Source organism: Solanum dulcamara, chromosome 11, assembly GCF_947179165.1.
Source record: "Solanum dulcamara chromosome 11, daSolDulc1.2, whole genome shotgun sequence".
Classification (NCBI taxonomy): domain Eukaryota; kingdom Viridiplantae; phylum Streptophyta; class Magnoliopsida; order Solanales; family Solanaceae; genus Solanum; species Solanum dulcamara.
The window spans coordinates 39,542,466-39,562,670 of record NC_077247.1 but is presented as its reverse complement, the minus strand read 5'-3'; the positions used below and the strand labels follow the sequence as shown (position 1 = coordinate 39,562,670).

The 20,205-nt window shown below is 36.6% G+C and overlaps 1 protein-coding gene across 4 annotated transcripts; it reads left to right on the top strand.

The window, feature by feature from the left end:
* The first annotated feature begins 169 nt into the window (after positions 1-169).
* On the top strand, positions 170-19,068 carry LOC129874030 (uncharacterized). Of its 4 annotated transcripts, none has more exons than XM_055949251.1 (14): positions 190-639; positions 794-1,940; positions 2,031-2,757; positions 3,607-4,102; positions 4,545-4,696; positions 4,825-8,136; positions 8,269-8,481; positions 11,081-11,284; positions 11,413-11,616; positions 14,313-14,462; positions 15,357-15,707; positions 17,620-18,052; positions 18,161-18,245; positions 18,823-19,068. In XM_055949251.1, the coding sequence occupies exons 2-14, from the start codon at positions 832-834 to the stop codon at positions 19,025-19,027; spliced, it is 7,641 nt and encodes a 2,546-aa protein (XP_055805226.1). In that variant the 5' UTR covers positions 190-639; positions 794-831; the 3' UTR covers positions 19,028-19,068. The 4 variants fall into 4 exon arrangements, 3 of the variants coding, with proteins under 3 accessions (XP_055805226.1, XP_055805225.1, XP_055805227.1); XM_055949250.1 differs by having other exon boundaries at positions 192-639; positions 18,155-18,245; XM_055949252.1 differs by lacking the exon at positions 190-639 and having other exon boundaries at positions 1,796-1,940; positions 2,042-2,757; positions 18,155-18,245.
* The last annotated feature ends 1,137 nt before the right edge of the window (positions 19,069-20,205 follow it).

Below are 20,205 nucleotides of genomic sequence, written 5' to 3'. Positions count from 1 at the left end.
GTAGCATTTTATTTATATCCTAAAATATATTTCTTAAAAAGCTGTTGTATCCTTCAACAATTCACCTAATATGGACCATCGATCTCAAGTACTACGTTTTTTTAGATAAATTTGAATCAAATCTTGCGGCAATATAAATCGGTCACGTGAAATTTTTAACGTTGCGTACCAAAATTGTCCACTTCAGCAAACAAAAAGGATGCTTCTTGCTCGGAAGAATACTCTTAGGATGTAGTTTAAATTGTGATCATACTTAAAGGGTGTTTTTAGCCAAAACCTTTTAATCTTCTTCGCGGCTACTTCCAATTCGTACTGTAACAAAGCCCTAATTCTGAAGCGCGAAGGTAAAATCGACTTTTATTGAAAGTCTTTTAATGGAAAAGCATATCAAGTCTTCGTTCATCTTACTTGAGTAAAGCCCTAAAAGCAACTTTCCAGAAGTTGAAATTTGCATTGCATAGAAATTTTCCCAGTTTATTCACTCTATTTGAAATCAGAATTTCTGCTTTTCTATTTTGAAAGTCTACCCTTTCGCCTCTCAGTTTGAAATTCCTATATTTGTTACGTTAAGTTGTTTCCAGTTTAGCTATTTTGCATAGGAAGAACTGAAGAAGGAGCTGTCAAATTCGTCTACTCAGGGTATGTGTATCTCCTTATGAATGGTGCATTTAAAGCTGCCATTTGCTGCGTTGCATAAGTTATACTCTACATTTGAAAATTTCCTCACCTTGGAAGTTTTCTTTTTTTAACTGGGGAAGTTTTCATTGAATGTTTGTCTCCTCTGTTTATGTAGGTTGAGGGCTTTTGCATTGTCCTTGAATTGCTGGAACAATGGAACAAGCAGCAATACCACAGTTCGGGAATAAACTCGTTCACGAGGCTAAACTCAAAGAGCTTCTTCGTAACTTAACCTCCACAGATTTCCAACTCTGTTCCGATGCTTCAAAAGAGTTCGTCAAACTTCTCAAGTCCGACTCCGGACCTGAATTTCTCAGCTTATACATCTACAACTCATCCAAGTGTATCGAACTCGAACAAGCTTGGGAGCTCCGTAAAATCAAAACTGGACTTTACGTTGTTTTCAATTTGATTTCTGCATTTCTCAACCATTCCTATGGGAAAAACAGAGTCGATAAAGATCCGAAAGTTGCTGTAATAGTTAACGTATTAGATAAGTTTGCAAAATTGATTGTGGAAAAGAGAATGAATGATTTGTATAAAGAATTGAATAGTAAAGAGGCAAAGCGCCAACGTGCTGCGCTTTCTCTGTTGGCTTCTATAGCTAGGCGTAGTTCGTGGATGGCATGGGAAGTGGCCAAGAGTTTTGACTTTAAAATACCTATATTTGGGAGACTAGCTGAGTGGAAAGCAAAGAAAAGTGAAGGGAAAAAGAAGCACCATTCGACGAGGAAGGCTTTTGTGGGTTTTGCTGTATCATTTTTGGAGGTTGGGAATGCTAGGTTGCTGAGGGGCGTGTTGCAGCAGAAGGATATGTATTCTGGGGTGCTTCGTGGGTTGGGAAATGATGATGATGATACCGTGGTATATGTGTTGTCCACTTTGCGTGATAGGGTTCTTGTTCCGGATTCACTGGTGCCCACTGGGCTTAGAAGTGTGCTCTTCGGGAGTGTAACTTTGGAGCAGCTCACTAGCATTTCTGGACGAGATGGTGGTGGGTTGGCTGCAGAATTAGCTCACGAAGTGTTATATATGGTATGTACTGATCCTTCGAATGGATTGATGCCAGATTTGAAGAGGGTACCTAATCCATTGAGAGGAAACCCGAAAAGATTATTGGTCCTTATGAAAAAGTTAAAAGCTGGAGAGATTGAGAATCACAGAAACCTGCTTTTGGCAATTGTGAAGGGGAAGACATCTTTTGGTTCAGCTTATTTGGATGAGTTCCCATACAGTCTTGAAGACCCTTCATCGCGTAACTGGTTAGATAATATTTGCTAGTTTGAGTTTATTTTTTGAATAGTAGTATTGGTGTTATTGTTGTTTGTCCATTGTGACTGAATTACTTGCAGGTTTGCTTCAGTTTCTTTGGCAGCCAATGTGCTCTTCTCTGTTGGTGATGGACTTGCCTTTGGGTTTCTTGATTCTCAAACCCAGGAGCCGCCAACTCTTAACAGTCCAGAGGTGCAAAATATCATGAAGTGCATTGGACCACGATCCTTCTCTCGACTAGTGATTAATAAAGGTTTACTTCATTTGGATCCTCTAGTGAAACATGGAACTTTGAAGCTCGTGTTGGAGGTTCTGAAACTGTTGGAGTTACTAATTTCTGCTTTAAACAGTGTCCTGTCTTCCCAAGGTCAAATGATCCACAAATGGGAGTCCCTCAAGCAAGATATCTGGAATGCAGTTCGGATTTTTCTCCCTGATCCTCAAGTTCTGTTTTCATTACTCTCTTCACTGAATGAATTTTACAGATGTCTTGAACATTGCTCGAAAAGACCTGCAGATTCTGAAATAGGAGATAAGCTGAGCAGTAGGAAGAAGCTGAAAATTGATGTTGCAAATGAGGATACAGATATCATTGTAGCGGGGGTTAGTTACTCCCCTGATGCAGCTCTGTTCCTGGACAGTGAAGCAATCGTAGATGACATGGATGATTCTAAAGATGACACTTACTTTGTAAAGCTTATAACAGAACTCTGGAGTTTGCATTCTTCTCCCTTGCCAGACTCTACTGTAAAAGACACAGAAGTGCTATTCTATGCCAAGTTGCTTAATGCTTTAACAATTTATTATGTGAGTTCCAAGCTTTTGAATCCTAGTTGTGCTGGCTTATGGGAAAATTACTGTGTAATTGGAAGAGGATGCTTTTGGTTGCACTGAGGAAAATTAAAATTTTGCATCTAAAAATTGATTTTTTTCTTGCATATAAAAACATGTTTGCTTATCTGCAGTATCCCTTTGGTTAGACTTTGTATTAACTATAGCTGTATTGTATTAAGTTAGTGCTTACATAAGCTACTCCATGCTGTGAGTGACCAAGATCGTCAACTGCTTTTTGCACAGTTGTGTAAGTTTTTCAACAATGTTCATTGAACCTCAAAACCACACTTTTCGTGAAATGTTTAAGTGGCCTGACATTGTGCTAACAAAGTTTGATTTATTTACTATTGATGAGTCCAGATATTATTCACTCCTCTTTGAAATACTTCTTTTAAAGGAAGTATGGGGGTAGATATTTTACTTTCGGATTGCATGACTGTACTGGTACCCTGTCTATTTATTCTTATTTGAACTATTTCATTTTCTTGATGGATCAGTCAGTGATTTTGGATCATGTAGTTTGAATTTTGAGGATGCCAATTTCATAAACTTTTAACTTTACGTCACGTTCCTAGGTAGAACTTCAGATGTCCATGTAATAAGCCTATTTATATTTGAAACTCTTTTGTTGAATTTTCCTTTGTTCTTCTTGTATGTGCCCTGAAGCTGGAATTTCTCTGCTGTTTAAGATGGTATATATATGATCTGATTTATGAGGGTAAATTTGTTCAGGCAAAGTAATAGTTCCTAATTGAAATAGAAAAACGAAATGGAGAAATCCTGATATTTAATGCATACTTTTTGTATATTTTTTTTCTGCAGAAAACAATGCCTAAGATGTTGGAAGGATTGTTTGATTTCTTCAAAATTCTACCAAACAACCCGCTGGCTTTACCAACTATGTTGCAGCAAACTTTGTTATCTCTGCTGCAAGAACATGTTGGTTGGTCCTCTAAATGTGAAATTGCAACAAGAGTTCACTCACAAATGTACAAGCATTTGCTTCCATTTCTGGACTTGTTAATGTTTTCACCCAACAGAGACATTAAGGATCAAGCATACATTCTAGCAAAGACATCAATGTATAGTACTGGTGCATTTGACAAAAACCCAAAGGAAATTTGTTCATGGTTCTTCTTTATTCCTGGTTATAGCAAAGACAACATGCTTGGAGGAGCAGTAGGGTGTGATATCTACAGAAAATTGTCGTCGCCTGTTCGTCTTTTCCTACGTGATGCTGTAATTGAGTCTGGCAATAAGTTATTCTATTATTTGGATCTTTTAAGGTCTTCTTTGAGTAGCATACCAGGCACCAAAGGTAATTGAAGTTTCATACAGTGTTCTTGGTTTTTGTAACATAGTTTAAGATGGGTTTTGTTTTTTCTTTATATAGTGAATATTTTTTCTGTTCAGTTGACACTATTGAAGATTCCTATTACTTTTTATTCTTTTTTTCTTCTTCTGGGCCTTAACGTTATTCTGCTTGTTCACTGGTTAAAACACTTCTAATTTTGCTGTTTCTGATTGAATACTTCGGTTTCTGTTGGATTCACAGTGCATCATGACCGTGGTTCAATTGGAAAGTTAACTTTTCCTCCAACATTTACTTGGTCTATCTTATTTGTGATGATAACTGAAGTAGTTAACCCAATGGCTTGTAAATCTCTTTGCCAAAATACTGCAAACTTGAAAAGAAGAACTTAGCAGTAGCTGAAAGAGATTACTTGCAATATTCTGACAGTTATTGACACTTCTTGCAGATATATCTCCTGATTTTAGCCCTTTCACGATCTGCATCTTGGATAAGTGCCTAGCATTAGTAACTTCTGAATCTGGTGCTTTTTCTGCTTCTGAGAAGTCAATGGTTTCGTCATACGTGTGCAATACCTTAAAGTATCTCGTGGAGACTCAGGTATGTATATGTCCTTTCTTTTAAGTACTTTTCTGTCCGTTCATTTAAGTACTTTTTTCCATTTGAATTGGTAGCACTTAAGTTGCTTTCCCCGGTTGACAGTTCAAATCTTTCCTGAACCTTGTTAGGTGGATCCATCAGTTTTATCTTCAATAATTAATCTGAAGTTGTCTGAGAGACTTGATGCTCTGTATGACTTGGATGATTCTCAATGTCCCTGTGAGTGGAAGCCATTCAAGAGATTGCTACATTTGTCACGGAAAATATCGCAGGGAACTTACAGAATATCTTCCAACATCAAAGAATTTGTGTATACTGACAGTTCTTTTATTCGGACTGTTGGTGAAGTCCATAGATTGCTTAAGAGTGAGTCTGATGGTAGTCTGGTTGGATTGACCATTGGGTTTTGCTTTTCAATTGCATGCACAACACCAGCTGAGATAATACAGAATTTCCCTTTAATAGTATCTGTCTCGAATAAATTGCTTGGGGTCCCTCTGTCACTGTTGATGCAACTATTTTTCTCAGAACCTAGTCTTCTGAATGATGCTTCTAAGAGATGGCCAGAAATCTTCTTCACGGGTTTGGAAAGGGCCTTAACTAGATTATGTGGTGGGAGAACAATGGACTACGAGTCTGATTCATTTTCTGTATTTTTGGAGCATGCGCCATTTTATGTTCTCTTTCCAGCTGTTCTGGATATTGATGGACTGGATTTGTCTGATCAATCAGAATTGCAAAACTTGCTTCTGGCAAAGCTTTCAGAGAAGACATCTGATCATCTTCTTTCCTGTTTCCACTATTTACTCTTTTGGTTGAATCAAGCTCAGTTATCCTATAGAAATGAGCAATTCGAGGGACTTGAAAAGCTTTCCGCAGCTTGCTTCCTTCTCCTAAGCCGCATGTTGGAAAAATTGTTGGCTGAAAAATCTAATTCTTGTGGTCTAGACACCTGTAGTCGTTTCACAACTAACTTTGTTGAGGAGTTGGTTGTAACTATCCTTGGTCACCCTGCTGTGGCAGCAGTGCTGGAGCACCCATCCCCTGTTAATAGTGATTTTGCATGTGGAGCAATTGAGGACAGTGTAGACCAGTTTGTGGAATCAGCCAAACTGAAAGTTTGCAAGATGGATCATCATGTGCTTAATTTGGTAAAAGCTACTTCTGAGTTCTGGTTGTCTTTTTGCTATGGCCAAAGCTCCTCATCTGAAGTTTATAATGCCAATAAACATGTTGTAAGTTCATTCAAAAGTGTGGTAAAGAAACTGGTTCTGACATTTAAGCTCAAGATGAATGAATGCATGAAGTCCAAGAACTTAATACCTTTAGTTCCTATATTGTATGTTCTACATAGTTTGATTCATTTCATATCTCCCTTTGAGGTGCTTGAATTGGTCCATTGGATGCTGTCTGTAATTGACCTTGAGGATCGTTCTATTTGGATGACTTCAGCTCTCTGTGTTGGATTACACATTGCTGGTTCTGCATTTGGTCATCTGGCAGCATACATGTCGCAGCCGCATGAAAAAATGCCTCTTTACTTGTTTTGGGGAATTCAACAGGAACAATATGATGTCATCCTCTATGAGAAAATCCTTTTGCAAGTATATGATATTGCCACTCAATTTGAACTTGATGTTGCTGATGCCTGTCTGCTCCAAGCTGTAAAAGTTGTGAAAGTACATAAAGCTATGCAGACGCAATGCCATCCTTTTCTTAAGGATACATGTAGAGCTGTGGCAAACACTCATGTCAATATCCTTTCTCATTGCATGCTCAAAATAACGAAAATAAAAGCTGAAATCTTGTTTCTTGTTGCTGATATAAGCCCCCTGCATCTATCAGTATTCGGAAATATTTTTTCAGATAGGATGAATAAACATGTGGCAGTCAAGCCTTGTACAGTACCACCAATTTGTGATTTTTCTGATGAAGACGCACTGATGCTTCTTCCCACTGTTATCCTGTACTTAAATTCAATTCCTGCAAAATTTGGGGGCCAGCTTTGCATGCTTCATGAGCATATATCGTCTTTTTATTGGGGAATACTCAAGCAAGGTCTCTCTATCTGGAAAAGTTATGTTTCCAAGGAGATATTTAAGGTAGAATATTTTGAGAACCTGTCAATGGAAGATTTTCCGAATCTTGTCTCAGGTAGTCTTCTCGCGAATACTGTTCTTGTAGTTCAATCGTTCTTTGAATTAAGAGGCGAGTTGGTTAAAGTGAAAAAGCGCTTGAGTATATTCAATTCTATTTGCTCAAGTGATTGTAGTGATCTGCTGGAGTTCGATCTCACTCAAGATGGTGCTTATTCAGTTGAGGAGTCTTTGAATTTTGTCAACAAGACTGTGGCAAAAATACGTCTGTGCAGGACCCTTTTATTCCCCGAGAAGAGGAAGTTTCCATCCCTGCTGAAGAAAAACACGGAAGTGATTGCTTCAGAAGATTGCTCTATTTTAGACTTGGCAAGAATCCGGCTTTTGAACTTGCTGGTTCAATCCTGGCAGCTTATTGTCAAGAAATGCTCTTTGAACGTTGTTAACTTCAGGCAAATGGAAGTTGGAAGCTGTTCCTTATTTAGATATTTGGAAGTGTATATTCTAAAAAATGTAACGGAAATAACAAGAGAGATGCATGATTGTCTTCTGAATTTGGATTCTCTTTCATTTGTAGAGCAACTTGGTAAGTCATCTCTTCTGCATAGGTTTAACGATCCTATGACACTGGGGCTGCTCCGAGCTATTATCTCATCAATATCTGAGGGAAAGTTCTCTTGCATTTCAATTATTCAACTATTGCTTGCACATTCTCAATTTGCAGCTACCATCCATTCTTCTCACATCTCAGCTGGTCATTCTAACTTTGGGATGATATTTACTCCTTTGCCTAGCATCATGAGGTCGTATGTTCAGTTTGCTGATCAAGATGTGTATGATTTAAAAGATAATTGTAAACTATCTGAGGAATGTGCTCGGCAGTTGGAACTTGTGAAGTTGCTTAGGTTGCTTTTCCAAATCAGGGCTCGACAATGTGATATTGATAATGTAAAAAACATTGGAATAAATTTGAGGGAACTGCTCTTCTTGCTGTTGTCTTCTTATGGCGCTAGTATGAGTGCGATTGACTTGGAGATATTCAGCTTAATGGACGAGATCAATTCGACTAATAGCTTAGGCGAAGGAAGTATGGCTAAATTGGATTACCTATGGGGTAGTGCTCTGCTGAAAGTCAGAAAAGAAAATGAACTGGGGCAGACTATCTCTAGTAATTTGAGTGAAGCGGAAGCAGTTGATGACTACCGCAGGATCCTCTTCAGAGAAAACATTCCCATAGACCCCAAAGTTTGTGCAACTACTGTGCTTTATTTCCCATATGATAGAACAGTTGGTCCAGGGATTCTGAAAGAACCTAAAAAGGATTATCCTGACTTTAGATATGAGGTACTCCTATTAATGATAACTCTTTATTTCACAATCTTTGATATTCCTTCAATTTTTGTGGACAAGGAATAAGGGATATTTCTGTAGTTTCTCCCAATTCTGTCACATTCAAAACTATTGAATTTTCTGCAGGTACATTATGCAGATGCCGAGAAACTCCGCGTGTATGATCCCATTTTTATTTTGCACTTCTCAGTTCACTGTCTTTCTATGGGTTTTATTGAGCCGTTGGAGTTTGCTAGCTTAGGCTTGCTTGCAATTACTGTTGTCAGTATATCTTCACCTGATGATGACATGAGGAAACTAGGTTACGAGGTTCTTGGAAGATTCAAGAGTGCACTGGAGGTATAAATTGTTGTCTTAACTTTTCTCTCTTTAGTTATATTGAGAAAGTGACATTAAGTACTATAAGTTGCAATACTTAATACCAAAATAGAGTAAAGTGTATATTAAATTATTTTAGTAAAACATTCTTTGCTTACTTGGGAAGCGAAAATGACATGCACTTAGGATAGAGGGAGTAATTAAGAAATGGTACCAAGCCACCAAAGAGTAGGTGGAGTGATTCATATGCCTCTAGTTTGTAGTTTTAAGTGTTCAATACTTCTGTCTCCATTTATTTTATGTAGTCTTCATTCAGGAGTCCAACAAAGTATCTTGTATCCAATTTGTCCAAGTGCTCCTCTAGCAGCTTAGATTCTACATCTGTAATAAATAGTGTTTTATTTTTGACAAAATAAATCATTGATGTGATGGGAAAAACCTGCATACTAGATGTATATGATAGAGAATGGCCACTCAATCTTGGCATGAAATATTAGTTAGGAACTCCAATTTTGCTAGTAAATAGATGAACACTTCAGCTCGGTAGAAGTGTGTCTCGTATAATTCACCTATCCATAAACCAAACGCGTGAAAGACGTGTTTTGACGTTTCAATCTGACCAATCAATGACACATGTAATTTGGACCAAAAGTTTGACACATGTATTAAGGAAAAAAAATAAAAGAAAAATAGTAGAGGACTCCTCCCCCATTCTCTGCTTCTTCCCCTCTGCATCCAACATAATTTTTGAGAATCTTCATTACAGAGGTCTTGGTGGGAAATTGGTTTATGGCTGAAGCTCTTTCAATGGAGTGTTGAGTGTATTTGTAGTGGTTGGTTTTGCATAGAAGAAGATGGAGTTAAGGAATCAGTGCAGCCATTCTCTGAATTGTGTGCTGTTGGTGTAGATAAATTTGTAAAGGAAATTCTTAGGTTTTACCATGGTGAGTGATCGATGTTTACACAGTGGTCTTGGGTGATGAAATTTGTGTTGGTTTTGGGATGGCGGAGTTTCAGTGGTGTGGCAGGTGGTTGAAGAGTGGTGTTATTGAAGAAAATGGGCGCGAAGAGCTGATGGATGAAAATAGAGGTATGTGTTTGTATTTACATGGTCAAGGGTGTTGTCTTGGTTTGGGGTCAAATCGAAGCTGGGGGAATTTTCTGGTGAAGAGGATGAAATGAGAGGGCTTAGGTAGAAGAGAAATTGGTGGGGGAGTTGTTGATGAATGGATTTGGTGAGTGGGAATGTTCAAGTGTGATTTCACTACTCAAAGATTGCATAATTTTCTGGGATTGGATAATTGACATACTGTTAGCAACGCAAAGATGGTGGTGCGTGGTTGGTTTGGCAACTATGGAAGTGTTGGTGGTGCCACTGGTGGACATTTGACCGGGGAAGTGTGTTGGATTTGTGTTCACACAAAAACCAAAGAAAGTAAAAAAGAAGTATGAAATGAAACCTATGTCAGCTAATTTTAAGCCATTTATGCGCTTAAAATTATGTGAAATATGTTCTATGCCATGCATACTTCTATATTCCTGAGATACATTCCTACCTAGTTGAGGCATCTATCTGGCCACTCGGCAAAATGAAGTTTCTAACAGGCAAATTGTGCCAAGTTTAATGAGTTGTTAATGTATGTGGCCGTAGAGAATAAAAACTTGATTCTCTCCGAGGAGTATCCAATATCAATTTGTGTATCTACATTTACATAAATATATTTTGAGAACATTTATTGTTATCCTGAATAAACTAAAAAGTAGTTGATTGAAAGCCTAGGTAGGAAATGGACTTATCCTGGCACTAGACAAGAATGTTAATTAAGGGGATTCTTGAAAATCCTTAGCATTAAGAGTATTTGCAACTTAGTGAGTAGGAAATCCATCTACAGAAGGCAGCTAATTAGCCCCTCAGGAGTCTTCGCTGAAACATGAGTTTTCTTTTGGATAGACTGTTCATGAGTAATACCTTTTAGGTGTTCCCTGCATCCCAGAATTTCTTTCTTACTTTTGAATTTTCTTGAAATAGCGTCTGCTTCCCTAAAAGGAAAGCAGTTTCCAACATCTTTTCATCAAAAAGTACCGTTGTATACAGTTTTATATTAAAGAAAATTGAAATTCTTCCGAAGTAGCTTTAGACTCTTTTCTAGTTAAATCAATAAAACTTCGAAATCTCATCTTAATAGCAGTGTTGAGCAATAGTAGGAGACTTAGACAACTTATATTAGCTACTAAAATTATGAGAGTCTTGTGAACCATGTATTTTAACAGTTTAGTAGCCTATGTATATTTCTGTTGCTTCTCAAACAAAGGCTATAAAGAGAGGCCAGCATTATGAACTGAAAGTTTTTAGGTCAAATGATGTGGCTGTGCCTGCAAATATTTACAGAGATAGAAATTTGTGATGAAGTAGTATCATCAGTTGTTGTCTGATAAAAGATCCCTACCTATGTAAGAGAAATAGGGTAATCTGTAATGATCAACGCCAATCATTACTGTCAGGCATATTGGTTGGGTTTTTTTTCCAGGAAAAGATGTTGATATCTCTCTCAAAGCTGCTTTAGTTACTCTTCAGTAGAAGTATCATGTCATGATTTTATAGTTTTATTGTTTCCTGTAGAAATGTCAGAAGAGGAAGAATGTGATGCGACTTCGCCTCCTAATGTCGTACTTGCAAAATGGTATTGAAGAGCCTTGGCAGAAGATTTCATCTGTAACTGCCATATTTGTTGCAGAGGCTTCTTATGTACTTTTGGATCCTTCACATGACCATTATTCAGCAATAAGTAAATATCTAATGCACTCTCCAAATGCAAATATGAAGGTATATATTTAATATGGAAAGATTTATAAGTTCCATTTGTCCTAAAGATCAACTGTTCAGTCATATGTGATCATTATCTAAGTAATCTAACAGTGCTTTTCCTCTCTCTTTCCCTCTGTTTTTTACAGGGTATTCCATTGTTCCAGACTTTTTTCTGGAGTATCTCAACTAATTTCATTACGGAGAGATTGTGGATGCAACGTCTATTATGCTCAGGATTGAATGTGGACGGCGATGCTCAAATATACATCAGAAATGCCATTTTTGAGACCCTTTTCAGTTTCTATGTTTCTCCTATTTCTGATCATGAGTCGAAGGAGTTGATTGTTCAGGTAATCAAAGTCCTATGTTTTGTTGTCTTTTTCTCCTCCTTTTGGGCTGTGTGTCTTGCTTACTTTTCTAAGTTTTTGTGGTTGCGTTTTGATGGTTAACGTGTTCAGCATTTTGGTGATTTTTTGTTTAACTGATGAAGTTGATTATTCAGGTAACAATGCCACATGTTTTCTTGTGGTTTTTGATGTCTTTTGTTTTTCCTTTATTTTGTCTCTTGCTTACTTTGCTGAGTTTTCTGGTGGTCTTTTATGCTTCTAGATGATGACAACTATCTATTTTTAACTGAAACTAAATGCCTAGTTATTTTTAGTTTTCTAAAAACTATTATTTTTGAAAAGGGTAAGTAGTAATCACTAGGGGTGTGTATCGGTCGGTTCGGTTTGATTTTAAGTATTATCGGTTTGGTTTATCGGTTTTCGGTTTCTAAATACGCTAAACTGATAACCAAACCAATAAGATATTTGTTATCGGTTTTCGGTTTATCTGTTTTTGGTCTTTAACTGTTCGGTTTTCGGTTTAACCAATAAGAAAACTTTTAAAACAAATATACGAATCCTGGAGCCGCGGTCGTAGCAACTTGCAAATCCTTGCCAATGAACCTAAAGTGGCAAAGCCTAAAGGGTATATACTAAAATATTAAATACTAAATAGTATTATATAGTGATTAACTGATTATATATTTATATTAATATTTTTTGTTTGATATTTGTGTATGAGTAAAAAACTAAAAATTAAATTAGTAAACTATTATAGTTGTAATGGGTTATCGGTTTACCCAATAACCCAATATTATAAAACCAATACCGAACCGATAATCCAATAATTTTATTTATAAAATCATTAAATAACCGTTAACCCAATAACCCAATAGCAATAAACCAATAACACTTTTTTCGGTTTGGTTTATCGGTCGGTTCGGTTTTTGCACACCCCTAGTAATCACATTAAATCTGGATTTTAGCTAGTGCCAGGGAATTACAAAGATAGAAACCCTTCTGTACAGAACAAAAAGAAAAGGCTTTGCCTATATAAGATCCTACTCCTGTAGTGAGTCTATTAAATCAAGCATGCAAAATTCATCTTTCCTATCCTGTAGATAACTCCAAAAAGCCAAAAGCCATAAGCAAGTATACTTTAATTTCTGTACAGTCTCTATTTTTCCTTCAAAGCACCTTACATTTATTTCCTTCCATATTACCCCACATACACAAGATGGCAGTGTATTCCAGATCATCCTCACTGACTTGCACATCCTCCAAACACCCCTTTTAACTCATTTTGCTGTATTTTGAGCTTTTCTAGTTATTCCAGAAGGGTGGACTCTTATAATTTTGCTTGTAGTCAGATATACAAACAAATCAAGGGACCAGTGAGCTGTTACCATCGAGCTCATCCCCTTTTTTTTCTTTTAAAATCACATCTACCATTGAAGACCGGATTATACGAATAGCATTTTAGCTATGATATTGTGTTGATAAATCTCAGCGCCATAATTGCTGCTATCATCACCTCCATTTATTGGTTTAGTTTCTTATTAGCTAGAGTCATTCAGAATTTAAAGTTTAATTGCACCAGAGTGTTCGGCTGCTTTATTTCCTCCGATGGGGGTTACTATTTACAAGCAAATCTCTTCCTTTTCTCTTCTCTCGCTTTCTATTACTGAGGTTGAGGTGTGTAAAATAGTTTCTTTCATTTAAATACATCAAAAACAAACTCAATACCAGTACCAATATGAAGCAGTTATTGCCTCAGAACTATCTTTGGGGAGCTAAATTAAGCAGCTATTAAGTTATCCTTTCATGCAGTAGATAAGAAGTGAGTAAAATTCCAAAATGAAAGTATTTTTATCCTTTGTTTTTTAGATAATCCTGTAAGTAGAACTATTAACCTTTGTGTACGTCTTGTATACAGGGGTTCCCAATTTACACACAATAGAAGTATTAACCAAAAACCCTATAAGTGCACGCAGTGGGGGATCCAAGATTTTGAATCTCTGGGTGTCACACTGCTTTAAACAGTAAACTATGGCAAAAAATCCAGTGTAGAGCAAAATAATACTTAATATTTATTAGCAAATTTGCATACAAAATTTAGACTTGTTCTGTTGGTCTAGTTAAGATTTTTACTTACAAGAGGCCTAGAGTTCTTATTTACTTATTAACAATTCTGTTTTCAATAAAATCGCTATCTATATCTTGCATGATAAATTTTTTTTAAAAAAATAGACTCCACGGCAGGGCTCGAACTTGCATTCCTACAGTAGGAAACCTAACCTTTAACCACGGGCACCACAAGACTCATTATTTTCAAGGGTGCCACGTTTAATATTTATACTTTCCTTATAAATAGATGTACGAATATACATGTATATACAGATTTTCAATCGAGACTGGGGGGTGGCGTGGCACCCTCTCGGAACAACATAGATCTGCCCCTGAGTGCATGCATTGACAAGGCTGTTCCTCTTTTAAGTACATCTTTTTGTCAAAATGTTTGAGTACATGAAGTTCTTGTTTCACGTAGTTAGACTGTCAAAAGAATGTGGTCTTCAATTTGTTAGTTTAATGCAGAACAAATTTTTTGATTTTTTCTTGATAGGAGCTTGTTTTTCCACTCGATCATGTTTCTCTTTTCTAAAAAGTGATGAGCCTCTCCTAAGCAAGAACTGAATTCATTTAGATGGTTAATGTTGCAGATAGTGAAGAAGTCTGTCAGAATACCCAAGATGGTCAGGTACTTGGTTGAACAGTGTGGCTTGATCTCATGGTCATCCTGTGTTATTTCATCTCTTTCTTGGAATCAATGCAGAAGAAATTCATTTGTTGAGTTGACTGTTATACTGAAGGTATTTGTTCCCATTATTAAGTACTCCCTCCGTCCCCATTTAAGTGTCTTTTCTTTTTGGTCTGTCCCAATAAGAGTGTTTCTTTCTATATTTAGTAAGTTTTCCAATTCCAACATTTCACATGATAAGTTTAAGACCAGAAGATTTAAAGGACTACACACATCTTTAATTTAAGACCACAAGATTTAAAAGTCTCCCTTTGTTTTTTAAACTCCATGTCCAGTCAAACAAAGACACTTAAATTGGGACAGAGGGAGTAATATAAAAAAAATCTCAAGCTTTTTTGTCCCTTTTATTTTGTTCTCTCTTGACTATTTAAGGTGTTAGAGAAAATATATTTTCTTGTTTCTTAATGACGGGAGGGATATCTGATGTAGACGTGAGTGAAGGCTGAGGAGCAAGGTATGTCTGCATTTAACGATGACCTATATGTTAGGATGCATGACAATGTATTCACTGTTAAAGAGTGTTTGTGAGGTATGATAGATTGATGTCTGAGTTATCACGTATAAAAATATTATTTTCTAAGTTGTATTTTTAGGCAGTAGAAAAGAAAAAATTGCAAGCATCAACCTTGATTGCCCCTGGGTATGTGCCATGTTTTATCAGATGTAGGTTCCAAGTAGTATGCAGCATCACTTTCCACCATAGTTTGCACTGTACATTATACTCAATTCTATTTAAGAATTGCTACTCTCATCGCCATCAATAAATTAAATAATGATTCAGCCCTTCCAAAGCAATAGATCTTATGGTACTTTCCCAAATTAAAGTCATTGATCTCTAGGGGGATATTGTTTTCCATTTTGCATTGAACTGTTTTATTTCCCTGAAAGCTTGTGTTTACGGCTAAACAATATTCTCTAAACACAAAATATGTGTTTCTTATTTTAGGCACTAAATGAAGTTATTTTGTCGAGACACACTGTTGAGTGGATGCAGAAATATGCCTTGGAGCAGCTTGTGGAACTCTCTTGCAATCTATACAAGATGCTAATTGAAGGTGTTGAAATGCTTAAAGTAAATACTCAACTTGTTAAACTGATTATACAAATATTGAGATCAACATTGAGGATATCCCAAAAGAGGAAAGTTTATCAACCACATTTTACACTCTCCGTTGAGAGCTTACTTCAGTTATGTGAAGTTGTTGACGAATGCTGTGATGGAAGGCAAAGTCTTGTTGCACAAATTGGACTTGAAGCTGTACTTATGAGCACTCCTCCAGTAAATATTTTGCGAATGGTAATCCCCCATCACTCCTATAAGCTGTGTATCTGTTGATAGAAAGCTTTATGTTCTGCTGCAAGCTAAACATGGAGTGCACCTTGAAAACTTTGAAAAAGTGTGTCTATGCAAGACTAGATGCTTACTGCTTTTGGGGGGAACTGCATGCTATTGTCTTTATTATATTTTTTTTGAACTTTTGCTATTGTCCTGTAGCATAAGTTGTTCATCTGCTTAATGAAAGAAGTAGAATTTGTCACTTAAAGATGTGTGAGTATGACCAAGAGGATCTTTCCTATGGGACACATGTGACAGATTGCCAAGGTACCAGTAGAAAAATTGTTTTTGAACTCCAGAATAGTTCCTAAACTATCATATCATGCTCCCTTTAGTTGGCACTGAAAGTGGGACTAGAGCCCCTTTTAGTGACACCTTGTCAAGTTCACGTCTGAGTTGCAAGAGATGCAAGACCATAGTGTTGACTTTGTACTGGTTCAATATGTGACTTCCATCACATTTATTGTGATGTAGGATTTTTCCCAGATAACATATCTATTGACTAGCTATAAATTCATGCCCAGGACTGTGGTATGTGACAACACTTGTTCTTGATGAAATGGCACCAATATTTCACTCACCAGCATGTAAAATGGATTGGGCCTGTTGTTGCCTTTGTATTCCATAACACAAGCTTATACTGTCTTTCACATTAGAATGATCACTGATGTTGCACTTACTTCACTTGACCGGTTTTGGGACTCACACAAATACTGCTTCTCATTGGTTTTGTTTTAGCTGACTAATGAAGGATAGTCTTCTGGTGATATAGATCCATTCCAGAGTTCTTTGTTAAAATTTAAGATGTGGTTATTTTACGCTAAAATTGGGAGGGCAGTGAGTTCTGAGGTAAGTGTGGCAATCAAGATTCCGGTTGTTAACAAATGAAATGCAATGCATGATTGATGAGCATTGTTTGACCATGGGTAACACTGATAATCTGAATGACTGCTTTTGGTATTTTAAGCTTCATTCGAAAAATATATTTCAGGGCAACTTGTGCACTATTAACTATGCCGGTAAATCATTTTCATTTACTTCCTATGCTCCTTTCCTCATTTCTACCCACCTTTTTTTTTAAAAAAAAACTCTTTGTTACCTTCACCACACTGGGAAGCCTTATATCTTGAAATTAATTCATTAAGTTGATAAAATCTATTGTTTTTTCCGTTTCTGTATGCTTTCCCAGGTCCTGGTTCTACCTTTTAAGCAAGTGAGAATTCTTTTTTTTTTACTAGAATGGCTGATGTAATTGGATTTGGACTTCCTACATGCCTATAACTTGAGGTTTCTAGTTGCTAGTTCGATATTATGTTTTCTAACACACTCTTTTTTGGTCTGTACTCTGGAAATGTGCCCCCTCTCCAACCCAAAAGAAAGAAGACAGAAGAAAAAGAAGCTGATTTCATTAAAAATGAGATGGACCCAGAATAATTTTTTTGGTCAGGTGAATATGTAGTAAAGACAGCAATGTTCATTCTTGCTGCCATGTACAGTATGTTGGCCAGTGAAGTAGAGCTTCAGCTTGGAACGATTCAGATAATGGTTATGGGGGACTTGCTTAAAAGATGTTTAAAAAGCTCGCTCCCAAGCATGATAAATGAGCAATGTTTTATTTCATAAATATTTGGTCATGTCTGAGATATACTTTTTATAGTATCATTACATGTAATCTTGGTACATGAGTTTGAGATATATTCAGACCATGATATCCTGACTTGCAATGCAATTAGTCTAAGTATGCTGATGAATTCATAAGTTATGTCCATCAAGCTTTAGTACTGCTTTTCTGGATCACTTGCTTTGATTTTTATGTATGATTTTCTATATTCATATCATTTGTAAAACAATTTTGTTTTTTTGTTTTTTCCAGGACAAGGAAAAAGTTTCCAAGTTTGTTAGCTGGGCAACTTTAACTGCTTTGCAGTCAAATATTGAAAAAGTCCATGGGCCGGAAAATTTTGATTGCAATATGAGACTGCAATCCGAGGAAGAATCAGATGATTCTCTGATATCAAAGCTCGTTCGCTGGCTGTCTGCATCAGTGATTGTAGGAAAGTATTTCCTCAAATTCAGTAATTTGGACATCTGTCATTCTTTTGACAGATCTAAGCTCAATAACCTGCTTTCTCTGATGGAGTGGAGTGAGCAAAGATGTAACGGTACCAGCAGGACATTTGCATGTGAAGAAACTTTAGCTTCATCAATCTTTTTTCTGCAACAGCTACAACGCACAAACTATACAGTGCTTCCATCTGTCGTTTCTGCACTTTGCCTTCTTCTTTCTTCTAGTCTTTCCTCCGCAGGTACACTTGTAATATTATCAATCTGCTTTCTGTGGTTAAGACAACTTTCTGTATTTCAAACTAATGGCTAACTTGTTTATTATGCTATTGGCTGCTTGACAGAAACAGGCATCTTAGCTGATGATGCAATTCAGTTGGCAACCCTCTTCTCCAAGATTAATTGCCCGGCTGAAGCTTATCCTGCCTGGAGATGGTACATATATTACTCTCTGAATTACTTTCTAGAAATACATTTTGTTTCTGGGAGAAAAAATCAGAAGAAATCAAAATATCAACCCACCACCCCCACATCCCCTGGGTGCTGGAATTCCGATGTGTTGTACTTCCACTGGTCTTTTGAAGTTCCCAGCTTGTGCTTGGGAGGTTGCCACTCATTGTTAAATCTACTGCTGCTGCTTATAAATATTTACACCATTTTGATGTTGGAGTTGGGATTTATTGACATACAAATTATTCCCCACTGGTTGGAACTCTTTTCTTCCGAGTCTAGGGTTCCAATTCTCAGGTTCTCCGATCAGTTTTTTCTGTGCATGCCCATCATCCCCCCCCCTCCCCTTTCCTCTCGCGCGTGTGTAACATATACATCCATTCATCCCAAAGAATCTGTCGATGAACATGGGGTTGCTACATAAACAAAGCATGCAATAATATGAAGTATTTCAATGAATTTACAGGCTGATTTTTTTCCTTAATTCACCGCCACCTGATAATTAACTGCTGCTTTGAATTACATAAATAGAGACATAATTGGTGTTACTCTTGTTGAACAGGTCATTTTACCAGCCATGGAAAGATCACTCTTCTGAGCTCAGTGATGCAGCAAAATTGGTAGAAAATCAGGCTTGTGAAATGCTTCTTGTTGTAATCTCAAAGTTGTTAGGAAGAAATTCATTGTACTCCAACTTCCTTTCCTTCCAGGATGTGGACAAGTTGGGTGTCTATGACTGGGAAAGACGCATCCTTAAACCTCTGTAATTATTTTTGTTATTATTAATTAAATTAATTTAAACCCATAATTTTGCCAAAATCCGTGGCATTTTGTTCGTTCATCACTCGTATTAGCTTATTTTTGCTTCACCAAGCGTAATGAGATTTACATGGGTGTGTCTGGTATACAGGAAACATAAAAAATGTTATTCAATTTTTCATGTTTGATTGGTCAAAATATTTTCTTTAAAAAATAATTTTTCTTAAATTTAGTAAAATTACTTTTCTTATGAAAATAGAATAAACAAGTTCATAAGTGACGTTGGATAATATTATTAAGTAGACTATTTCAGCCTGAGGTTTCCCTACCAGCATTCAGTTGCTTTAAAATTTGATTATGTAGAAAGTATCAGTTAGGGATGTCAATGGCGCGGGGTGGTGTAGATTTAAATTTTTCAAACAATTGGAAAAGAAATCTCAAAAATCTTCTGGTAATAGATGAACATGTCATGAGAAATTTATTGAATTCAATATTGGGTATAATTGCTCGATAGATGTATTTTTGTTTTTGTTTTTGTTTTTTATAAGTCTTTAATTAAAAAATCGCAAATTATATCGAGCGAGCAGGGTGGGTTGGGGTGTCCGGGGTAACTAGCAACCGCCCCACCCCATTTGCCATCCCTAGTATCATCCATGAAAATTTTGATGGTTGTGATTTTACATGTGTGATAGTAAATCATTCATTCTTTGTTTTTCTGAAATCTAATCTGTTGTGAGGGGGCCCACTGAAATGTTCAATCAAAATTTATACAAATACCAATAACGGATGATGTTATTTTGTTCCTCAACTTTTTGAATTTCATTCTCCCGGGAATTCGGGTTGCAATCAAAAACGAAACTTGGTAGCACTCTAATTAGCTATGATTCCTCTTGTTGAAAAGAAAGATGCATTTCTTTTTTCTACAAAGGCTTGGTAAAATCCGATAATCGATTGGCTTTACAAAACAACCTAGACATTGTAACTGAAAGTCCTGCCTACTTCTCTTCTAGGCTTAATAATAAAGTTATAACTAAAATGTGTGAATTTAAAACTAAATGGTACAACTTAAGTGGGTTCCACAATTATAAAAAAAATCGTACACTTTTTTCTTCCTCCTAAAAAGTATTCTGGGCGAAGAAGGCATGTAGACTGGCGTTTCTAATAGTTCCTTAAACTCTCTCTCTTA

Bases quoted from the DNA above. Each gene is read 5' to 3' on its own strand.
- LOC129874030 (XM_055949250.1), top strand. From the start codon at position 832: ATGGAACAAGCAGCAATACCACAGTTCGGGAATAAACTCGTTCACGAG. The intron at 1,941-2,030 runs GTTAGATAATAT...AATTACTTGCAG, and splicing joins GACCCTTCATCGCGTAACTG to GTTTGCTTCAGTTTCTTTGG. The intron at 11,285-11,412 runs GTATATATTTAA...TGTTTTTTACAG, and splicing joins CTCCAAATGCAAATATGAAG to GGTATTCCATTGTTCCAGAC.